The sequence below is a fragment of the Opisthorchis viverrini genome (genome assembly GCF_000715545.1).
Source record: "Opisthorchis viverrini unplaced genomic scaffold opera_v5_110, whole genome shotgun sequence".
Lineage (NCBI taxonomy): Eukaryota > Metazoa > Platyhelminthes > Trematoda > Opisthorchiida > Opisthorchiidae > Opisthorchis > Opisthorchis viverrini.
In genome coordinates this window covers 398,643-410,263 of record NW_008751760.1, presented here as the reverse complement: position 1 = coordinate 410,263, position 11,621 = coordinate 398,643, and the positions used below count along the sequence as shown (strand labels likewise).

General features: G+C 41.8%; 1 protein-coding gene across 1 annotated transcript in view; it reads right to left on the bottom strand.

The window, feature by feature from the left end:
* T265_13789 (hypothetical protein) overlaps window positions 1–6,132 on the bottom strand; it is a gene marked incomplete at both ends in the record, with an annotated part of 9,816 nt that extends 3,684 nt beyond the window's left edge. Inside the window, 4 exons of the mRNA XM_009170537.1 lie at window positions 2,484–2,711; window positions 5,613–5,744; window positions 5,787–5,957; window positions 6,014–6,132. Of these exons, the coding sequence (XP_009168801.1) occupies window positions 2,484–2,711; window positions 5,613–5,744; window positions 5,787–5,957; window positions 6,014–6,040 (558 nt within the window). The remainder of the gene's footprint in view (window positions 1–2,483; window positions 2,712–5,612; window positions 5,745–5,786; window positions 5,958–6,013) is intronic.
* Between the last annotated feature and the right edge of the window lie 5,489 nt (window positions 6,133–11,621).

The window sequence follows — 11,621 nt, the reverse complement described above, 5'->3', positions numbered from 1 at the left end:
AAAATCCAAGTAGCGTTAGATCCAATTGACCACCCCACTCCCACCCCCAAACTAATTGTCCCAGCACCCTTGAACGAACACAGATGAACAAAATCTGTGAACGACCCCAAGAGGAATTTTCCATTAGGGTGTCCTAGACTGAAGAAGCAGGGACGAAAAAATCCGGGTTCATCATAGAGACGAACCCCCCTAACCGATCTATCGTAAAGCTTATTCCTCCCCACTAATCAACAAACAGGGACATCAGAATGAACACCCAGCACTGATCCCGTCACTAGTCATAAGGAGGAATCTCACGGATTGGTTCCCTGACTGCCTTAAAACCCAATCAACCTACTTACTTACTCATTTGGCCTGACGAAGCTTTTGTGTCAAAAGCGAAACGTTGCACAGCAATAAATCCACCGATTGTTTACCAAATCCCTCTGAAACTATGTGATTTTCGATTTTGAGACACGGCTCGCCTGCGGACATTTTCACATTATGTTTAAGCAAACATTTTTACTCCTAAGTGGAATTGAAGGCAAAATTTAACGTGCGTTGTTTGGGTTCTTTTTGGCATATTTTCTGGGAAAACTCAGGTAAAAGTTGCTCGTAACAATTGTTTCACTGTGGAGTGTCGCGCGGCTGTTGATGATCACGCGATTATTCAGGAAATATGTGAACTTTCCAGAGGTTATGGGTGAAGTATCAGATCTCTCCAATGTCTACAAAAACGTCAGCGGTAGTATATGCATTTGGATTTTGTTGCAACGTCCAATGGTGGCTTCCGACATTGTATTCTCCTTAAGTTGTATGATTTTCGACCGTCCAACAACGGGTCCGGGATGCAATGACAAACAACTTCATAGTTGTTAACAAAAGTAATGCTTCCCAGTGTGTAAATTTGGGCGTTGCAGAAGGAAGTTGAGTGATCAATGCTGGGCATAAAACCCAAGGTATCCCAAAATATTTTTACACAATTTGCAATGCTTCATGGGAAAAGGAATGAAAGGAGCTAGAACGGGCGCTAGCTGTTAAAAATAGTTTATAAATGTCATTTAACCACGCGCTTCTATGGCACGCATTTTTATTTGTGTAGTTTTTGTCATATGAGGACATTCTGCTGGAACCATCAACTTATTTCAATGCCCACTAAGTCATAAAATCCACTGTCTGCAGACCTTTGAAAACAGCGAATTTTGATGTACTTTCTACAGCAACTCACGAGGAATCTTTTCCTACTAATAAACCGACGATATTTTTATTTTTCACTGGGAGGGGGGGCATTTGGTCGTCCAAGTTTGTCCATTTTGGCTGAAATTACGTTGAAACCGTGACTACTTGAATTTTCCAAGTAGTGTCAATTATAAACAATGGACCCGTTAATGGTCCTCGATAGGATCAGATGGGTGGTTTTCAGTAGTATTTGTTGCAGATGGGTTCAGTTCAGGTGGATCTGAATCATTTTGCTCCCAGACACTATCTCGTATAGGTGGAGTCATCTAGAATATGTCCTAATTTTGCGGGCATTACTATCATATTACTACAGGTGCATTTTGCTTTGACTGTTTGTGTAGCACGGATGAGTTCAGTGGTTGTTAGTCTGTTTGGTGAGCTTGGCAGCTGACTCACGTTTCCTCATTGCGGGCATTACTATCATATTACTACAGGTGCATTTTGCTTTGACTGTTTGTGTAGCACGGATGAGTTCAGTGGTTGTTAGTCTGTTTGGTGAGCTTGGCAGCTGACTCGTGAACGTTTCCTCATCGCCGAGGGGGAAATCATCAGTGCGTGTTGCGCACCCAAAACACTAGAAAGTATGTGTTTTCCAAAGGCCTCTCCCATGACTGGATTTTTTTAAAAAAATAATCTATTTTGACTTGGTGGACTGGATATATTTCTCCTGTCGGACAACTGCCAATACCACATTATGAGGTCATTATTGAAAGCCCAAGGATGTATCTTTTCACGTTTTCGTCCAATGAGTCGGTTAATTTTGCAAAATACAGAAGTGCCATAATCTGGGAGTTTACTTGCGGATGTCACTAGAAAAGCTTCTAACCAAGATCAGTCGGGTTTATGGGGACATCCCACCTACTTTTCCCATTCTTTCCGATTTCCCTTCGCTAATAGAATTTCAAGCGACCTGTCTTTTTGCAGAATATTCAAAGAGCGCATTCAACGCCGTCAAACTGCAATGAACGATCCTTTTGTTCTGATTCAGTCTCCTAGGGAAAAGTTACTAGAGCAAATCAATCCACAAACAGATGGAGTAAATAGATTCCTAGCGAATCTGTTAGAAGTTTAATGTAAGCATTTTTCTATTCTGATCAGGCGAATCCAGCCTCAGAAGAAATGCGGTGGAAAGCCCAACTTAAGCAAAGGCTGGTCATTGAACCCATCGTAGGCTTCGAACTACATTACCGCAAATTTCAGTCAAAAATTGACATGGGAAATTGCCTAAATTCCAACATCATTAGAATGAGGGTTGCGGGTACTACCAGTATAACGGTGGATAATATTGATGGGCGCATGCGAGTAGTATGTTTTCTCAAAGATCCGCTTTGCGTCTTTTGAAAAGTGAGATCTATTACGGCGTTTGTGGAGTGGCATTTGCGTGCATTTGAGCAACATTCAATGAAAATCCAGGAAAGTTCCAAAAGACGAATTTGAGGAGAAGATGGATATTCAGTTTTTGTAAACAAAATGCGTATGAGAGTTTTGCTCCCCTGTCCAGTATTTTATAACTTTTCTGTTAGCAGAGAAGCTCCGCAGCGAAGGCCTTCTTTCCTTCACCAGTTTTTGTTCAGGCACTTGGATTGAAAAGTCAAAGGAAATGGCTTGGTTTAGTGTAACCACGACCGAGTCCTACTCTCCTTAATTGCTATCGCCAATCGGGTGGGCAATGTTGAGTTTTTCTATCAACGCCTCAAAAATCAGATCGTTCAGATAAAGTTTCACCAACATTTAAATGTGGAATACGCTAGTTTCTTTTCGCCGACTCCAGCGGCATTACGCCTACGGACGGTCACACCGGATCTAGATAAGTGGCCACAGAATGACGAAGCCCATGTGACAGTACTAGACGAGGTGCGCAATGGTCGGTCAGAGAGCGGCTACGTTCAAGTCGAAACGAGAAGAGAGACTACAGGCGCATAACAAAGACGTTCAAATGAGGAATCATGTTGTACGTAATTAGTGTAGAAGAAAGGAATCAACACGTGTCTGCTTTCAGTCCAGTAGCTAGTTACTTCTGCATCCGCGCATGTGGTTCCATTACCCAAACTATCCGAGTGTCTCACTTCGAATGTGCGTGATTAGTTCCGTATTGTTAAGTCAAGACAAACCAAGGCAAAAGTATATACTTGGTTTTGTGCATGTTCATTCCTCTCTCTTTGTGAGACTAGACACGCTTTCGTTAGGGGAAATTTGGATATCTGTTTGACAGCCGCTTGCTCAAAAATTCTTCCCACTGCGGATAATCCTGTAGAGTTTAGTTACAGCGTAGAATGATCACTAATTCTGTCTCTGCGAAGTCGGAAGGTAGCTCAAAAGCTGTCCGTATCGACCAGAAAACATGGACTCGTGATAGAATGAACGCTGCGTGAGGCCACCTGAAATGTTCCAAAAGTTCACATTCAGTAGAGGTAAACCGACATGTAATTTAGAATCAGCTAGGGCACAAAGGTTTTTGTGGATGAAAGTAATGAAATCTAAATCCGACCTGACTTCCTCAAAGTTTGAATTCGAGTGTTTGGCCTTTGACTGTCTATTTAGACTACCATCTACAAAGAACAAGTCAGAATGAAAGGTTATCTCAGGTCGGTAGTATAACCAGAAGATTGACGAGTAAATAACCCACAGTGTTATGTAAGCTGGCGAGCAGCTTGGTGGAATGCATAAGGTAATGAAGAGGTAAAATCCACGAGCTAATTTTACCCTACTTACTCGATATCATGCAGCATTGTGATAGTTTGATTTGTTAGGTTTAAAATGAGTTCATTGCAACACATAGACCATTTTATTCATGACTCTTCCTATTAACCCCTACATAAGAATGAGTAATATTATAAAGTATTGGACAGTGATATCCACACTTTTGCGTACCCATCCCTCAACATAGTGATCATGCCAATATGTTATCAGTTTGACCTGACGACGGGTTTTTCATTGGTGTTGCTTTTTTGGTCGTTTTATATTCTGAGTTTGTAAGCTTTAGTGACATGTCGGCCACCGGAATACGCAACCAGTCACCAATATCCTGAGGTTTTGCAAGGTTTTACAATTGTTCCGGCATGTTGGTGAATGCAAGAACCTGGGATCAAGTTTCAATTATTCCAAATAAAGTCACACGATGGCGGTTGTCTTCAGAGGTTACGATTATAAACTTGGCACGAAAACGATCAAAACAGGTCTCAAAACGTAGCCACACTGAAGTTTAATTCAAACAACACCATTTCCAAAGTAGACAGTATAATTTACGGGTCCAATCATTAAAAAAGCCAATTCATTATTGAGGAATTTTCAATAAACGTGGCCTGCAGTACACAGAGGCCGATCACCGAACTGGTGACTTACTGGATAGACTGTGTTTGATGGACACATTATATCTCATCTGCATGCTGCCATCTGATTGTACGATGAACAAGCATCACAAAAATGGCTTTTGTGAAATTCACAAACCATTGGCTCATGTTCTATGTTCTTTTTTTCCTCAAATAGTTTGTACAATTCTGTTTAATACGTCAAGCATATACGGTGATTCGCTGTATTTTGAGAAGAACACGGTATCAACATACTTGTAAAGGCAGACTAGTGTTGAGCATGTGAGGGATTGGCATAACAAAATCTATAGGAATTTGTCTTAAATGCGATGCACACAAATAAAGTAAGAACACCAAGCGATTACTACTGAAGTGTCCGTAAAACAAAATCAGATGTCCGAGTTTCATATCCCGGCATGGCCGTTGGATATGCACTGCTGATGAGCTCTAATAAGAGCAAAACTCGAGTCCAGTGCTTCCCTTTGGAATACTTAAGCCAGAACAGGAAGACGACCGTTCAAAGGAGAGTGGTGTGACTATGAAGAAAAAAATTGGATACGTTTAATGAAAAGGAAGGGATTTTGTTTCAGGCTATTGTTAAAAGATCTCATTGCTTCATTCAGTTTATTCAAAAACGGTTCACGTAGCCAAGAAATTTTAAGTACCTTCCACGGTCATTTGGAGTTCCTTCACCCAAATGGACCCGAAAACGCCTTTTTTTTCTCGTTGTATTAATTTCCGTATGGTGGGCATCATATGCTGGTCACTCCGGTAGACGTTGGCCCCAGACCGTCTAAACGGTTCCTTAGTGGCCAGAAGATACCGAATTCTAATGTTTCACATGTTTGCGACCGCGATGTATGTGGAATGGCTACAGGAGGGTATTAGATAAAACGAGGGATGCGTTTTACTCGAAAGCGTGACACCAGTTGTGTTCCAGTCCTACAAGATGAATCCGAAATTTTGAAATGTTTGACATGGAAATGCGCGTGTAAAGACCAACAAGCAAAGAAAGGAGAAACGATGCTGAATGCTCTTTAGGACGCCGTAAGCGCTAGAATAGTCAAGACTCGGAAAACCAGGTACAGTGTCCATCACAGTGTACATCATACACCCTTTGCGGATTGAGGAAAGCAGATCCCTCGATACAGAGTGATCATCGGTTGGTGGATCGGCATCACAACCGATTGCACGCAGGGCTAAGATTATGGCGAGGAACTATTCATTAGCACCTTGCTTCCGCATTTTCTCATTTCACACAGTCACTCCACACCCATCCGAGACTATGCTGACATCTGTTACAGTTCCTCGGCGATCTCGAACAGCGATTAGGTCAGGTTCGATGAACGACGTAGAAGTAGGTGCTCTCAACCCCTCCAAGATGGTGTATCCCAGGCAACGGGGAGGTTTCGTGGGTTTCTTGCAACCAGACTATGACGGGCACATGTGGCGTCATGAGTAATCAAGCGGGACTGCATTAGACTCACCGGTTGGCTATGGTTTCCATGACACATGATCGTCTGGTCACCATACCCATGCCGAACTCTTCCGTCTGTCGTTCTTAGAGGGTTGATTCGGAGCTGGATACCGCGGATGAATATTCGTTCTGGAAATACAAGCCATCGAATCAAGAGAAAGAAGGGGCCAAATCTGGTATTTATTGTGTTGTTCTGACCGCATGATGATCAGTCACCGAGGACTGTAGTTCTGTTCTTCCAGAAAAGCTTTCGTAAGCTGAGTGAGTGGATTAGGAAACGGACCGTAAACCTGTTTCCTTTGGTAGGTTCCACGTTGCTTAACAAAAGGGATCAAACTAACACTGTTTCATCTATGATAATTTGTTCTTTAACTGCACAATTATCTTTGACCCGAAACAACTTGTTCCTAAGCACGATCAAAGCGGTTCACCATTAACTAAAGACTTAATTACCTTTACTACATCTGAAGAGCCCGAATGCACCCTTTAAACAGATTGTAAACTGTAACTCGTCTGTCAAGGTCAGTGATGAATCCTGGAATCGGTTATCACTCTAGCTTAATAGATTCGTAATCCAAATGAAGTGATCTACCATTATGCAGCATGACTGTTTTCTCTAAAACAGGTGCACCTTACATGATAGATTCTGGTCGGTTCAAGGTTTTTCAGCTGATTAAGCAGAATTGACGCGGAGCGTTCCAATGCCAGACTGACTTCAGTGTGCCAGAGTATTCACAGGTTCCTACCTTGTGTCTATTTTTTTGTATTTTATTTTTCCATTTTTGAATTACTTGTCCACCGCCGATGCTGTATATGGTCGTGTCAGGAACCCTGAATCAAAGTTTTGTAAACTAGTGAGCTGGTATGGAGATAGTTCCTGAGTCCTCAGTAAGTCCAGGTTGATAACATTGCTGAGAGAGGTTCAGGTAGCTTGCAATGATTTATAGGCTGTTATTAGGTCACCTGTCCATGTATTTTACTGTTTTTCCTCACAATAAGGATTTCAAATAAATGATGGTTGCAAAGCGGTGCAGTTCAGGAATGTATCGCAGTCCTAGGCGGGGCTTAGTAAACAGTGACTTTCCGACAGAATACTTCCAACGTAGCTGGAATAATTGGGAACTGGATTCAGCGGCGCACTTTGGATTGAAATACAGGGATTTCGCACACTTTCCAGATCATTTTTGCTTAATTTGAAGTGGAGCGGATGCAGTGAGTCTTATTTGTTTTTTATCAGGCTCTCCGAAGAATTTTGAAATACTCAAACGCGAATAAAACGTCGCAATTCCTCTGTAGAATACTTCGATGTTTGGGAAAGCCCACAACATCAGAAGCTAGCAGTTTTGGATTCTTGAGATTTATCAAAATATGCGATACTAAATGTATAAAATACGTAATAAAAAGGGTACAAACATCAAATATAAGGGTTTTTGTCTAAACTGTTGCAGGAAGTAGTGCAAATCCGAAAAAGATGGCAAATCGATTGTATTTGGCGGCATACGCCTGGGTACAACATGCGGAAACGCAAAATGTTCGAAAAAACGCGTAAAACATGGTCGACCAAATTGGTTAAACATGTCAAGGGATGAAAATACATGAGAGATTACAAATGCATATCGAGTCTACGAGGTAAACTCAGTAAAGGGCAAGCTCAGGCAAGGGAAGATTTTGACCGGGGAAAGGAAGTACATCCTCCTTGACGTAAATCCTTCTAGTCCAAAAACGTTTCACAAACGCTCAAGACATCCTGGTCTTCGTGGTCCTCTTTGGTTACTAATACGGTTGCACACCAGCCTAGTGTGCAGCGGAACAAGCATGTGAAACAGAGCCATGTGGTTACGCCTATACGTCTGAATATTGTCCAATTTTATCATGTGCCGTAGAAAGGTCAAAAAGGGACAGAAAGTTCACACCCACTCCGTGGCCAAGGCACCCCGTACACAAGCGCACAGACGGCCATCTATGATCAACTGAGACAAAGCTAAAACCTCTCGAGAGCCGGTGTGGGTGTGTGGGAGACACACTGGTTGGTTGACAGCGGATCGACCATCAAATACGGTGACAAGTGGAGCATATACTTAGAAATTTGTAATTGCGTCAATACACAGTTCCTTCAGGTCGTCTTCTTGTCCTGTGACTATAACCCAGTAGCGTCAGGGCAGGTGAAGAGATAAAACATTATGCCGTGAAGACGGTACTTGAATGGGTCAAAATATCTGAATACAAATAACTGACCAAAGCTGGCTATCATGCGCACTAGATCTCATGTATTAACACTTAATCAATGGTTTTCACGCGAACTCATCCAGCGTGTTGCGTCGTATCCAACAAATTCGGGGAATAATTCTCAGCTTAGCCTCAGCGTAACACTTCAATATTGATGTCCAATTGATGCAAGCATAACATTTTCCAAATGCTCAACAAAAATAACGCGTTTTAATAACCGGGACGGATCACTTCGTACTCGACCGTCTTCCAAAGTCCGCACCTGCCATATAGTCCATACTCAACGACACACTTCTTCGAATATCCACGTTACAAAGCTGGTGCAAATCGATTGGTTGACGGAGACTTATTTGTAGAATATTCTTCAGACAGATGACTAGTCTCACAGTCCGTTCTTCGCCAGGCTAGGATACCATCAAGTGATTTAGAATTTCCCGTCTGAACAAGTAATTGAAGGAAAACGATTTCGTCAGAATGATTGTCCACACTGTGTTGTCTCACTTGGACTTGGTTTGGGGCTACCCATTCTCTCGAATGGACTGAAATAAATTCGTCATGCATCTGATCAGTTATTCCTGTGTTGTCTCACTTGGACTTGGTTTGGGACCGAAATAAATTCGTCATGCATCTGACGAGTTATTTTAATTCGATAAAATCTCGCTTCCAGCACATGCTGTGTATGACAGCGGTCGAGTTAGTTGGGACTCAAGATGTGTAAAAAAATGTAATGTGCACATCATAACCGATGGAACTGAAATCAAAGCAAATTTGCTCTTAGATTGGGTACACTTTGTTTATGATATGGTTATCCGTGCATCACAAGTTAATGTCAGTAAAAGGAACAGCTCAAATCACGCGCATTCCGGTTTATACACATAACAATGGGATTGTTTGCACCAGACAGCATTGGGAAAAATGCACGTTGCTCTGATAACCGAGAAACGTAAATACCAATGGCCAAGCTGTAAACAAAAGTGCACATCACGAGCATACCTGAAAATTGCTAGACATGATACCATTTCAGCCTGAGATTATGAGATCAGTATGTTAAAGATGGATACGTAGATGGTTTGTTGTTTCAACAGGAAACAATTGTCGAGAAAGACACGGACCGAAAGAGAGAAGATTTCTGCAAACGGGTGCTAAACATAGATTCGGATAAACTTTCGGGTGTTGATCGGTAAGATGGTGCAGAACAATTTCTATTTTTCTCATTATATCTATTCTTCATATTTTGACGTTACCTATTGACAGCCAGTCCGTAGCTGATTACCCTAGGTGCTTTCGTGAAATCAGCTGTTTGATGCAATCAAGCGCAATAACTCAATGTGGCCGAGATGGTTGGACATGGGTCAGTGGTTAAGGGGTGAATCTATCGGTCGGCAGTTGGTTGCTCCTGTTTAGGTTTGAGTAAATCAGCAATATCTCGACCCTTATACATTCTTCCGGTGCATTGACACCTAGAGGTAGTCAGGGTACCACTCAAAACAGCCCCATTAGAAAAGACCTAGTCAAAAGATCAAATACATTCTGATTTGACCAAGCTCACAACGCCTTCGCCAGCCACACTTTCAGCTATTCATTCAACCTACCGCTTGATTTTGTCGACAGTGATCGGTTGATTTAGCTATGAACTTAAGGAAAGCAAAGCCTGGCCCACGAAGATGAATGGCTGCAAACCTAAAAAAAATGACATAGATGTTAATGAGATCAAGACGGATTCAGCATGGTAAGGTTTTCTAGGACCATACATGTACAAGGTCTTGAACGGAGGGAGGGAAGGAATACTTCTTTGATTACTGGGACCAGTTGGCTTTCATCCGCATATTCCTGCAAATTTTGATCAACGTAGCGTAGCAAGTTTGTATTTTTTAAACACAACTAAAAAAGGATTTCGGTGACCTGGTAATCAATGCAGAAGTGCGAAAGCTCGGAGCACTTTGTGAGATATGAATACGGGACCACTGACGATGTAGAGAAATGAGAACGAGCTATGAAATTGATTAAGTATGGAATTTTTTTTATTAAAACACTCTCCTAAAGTGCTAGAAACCGCTTCCCAAAACTAGTTGCATATAGAGGGAACTGAAACACACGGTGCACCTGAGAATCTGTTGGTTTTTCTATCCATTATGCTGTGTTGAGTCCTCCGATGAAACTGACCATGAAGCGATAAACCAAAACACAATGGTTTTTCCAAAACGTTTTCATAAAAAATCTTTTTTCCACTATACACAAACCCAGTGCTTCAACACAAACAATTTAAACGGTCCTATGCCTTGTCCAAAATATTTCTGGGTAAGTATGTCGTTGACCGGCAGCGTCAATACGTTACAACTATATTTCTAAGAAGGAGTCGTCTCAGATCTAACTGGAAATTCATCAGTTGTGAAAGAAAATATTGACCAATCTCCACTGACGAATGTTCTCAAAAATGTGGTCTTAAAATGGCTGCGCATATCTCTTCAAAGTCTGGTACAACCGATAGATAAATACTGGTTACGGAACTGTAAGAAAGCGATTCACACCTAGAGTTACTTCGGGAGTTTCTGCCTCTCAGTTCTTCGACCACGCGAAGCTGCTGGGAAGTTGTATCGCCTTGCAGTTTGGCAGGTGTAGATTCACGCGTCCTGCACACACGGGATCCTCGCCGTTTGGTCACGTGTTGACTTGCTTAGGTCACAATGCTGACGAGACAGCTGTGTGACAGTTTTCAGATTTTCAGTATAGATTGGCCCCACCCACTGGAAGAAGTTTCAAATGTTCCATTTGTTGCCCCGAGGATCGGTGTAGTGTTAAATTTAACCGTTTTTTATTTCCTTCTCATCTGGATAATATCAAACAAATCTCAAATGTGTGATTACACATCGCTCTGTAACCACCTATCTTCATTTATTCTTACGGGTTTGTCATGTGGCACGCGAAACGTCGACGCATGTGCCCTGTTTAAAAAGGGCAGTATGTTTTGAAACAGAGATGCTCTTGCCCTACTGACGTTGCAACTGCGATCACGCTGGCAATTATGAGCAGTCGGGACGTACTTCACACATTTACCACATGACATTAACGGACGTTTTGATATCATGGTTCTAGCAAAAAATAACATGAGGCAAACTTCTCATAATCGGACTTATGTATTCAAGGTGAATACGAAACAGAATTGTAGCAATTTACTGACATAATTTCCCTCCCATTACCCGCACACACCTTGAATATTTCTTCTTCGGCATGCTCAAGTTGTTTTTGCTTGTCTAAAACGAAACACTTTGGATCTGCTTTGAGTCTTGCGGTAATTTCTATTACTCCAAAAGTAAATTTGGTCTAAAAAAACTCTGCTCTTTCGATAAAATTTTTTGTTTTGGGTGTAATATCCATAACCAGTAGGAACTTAA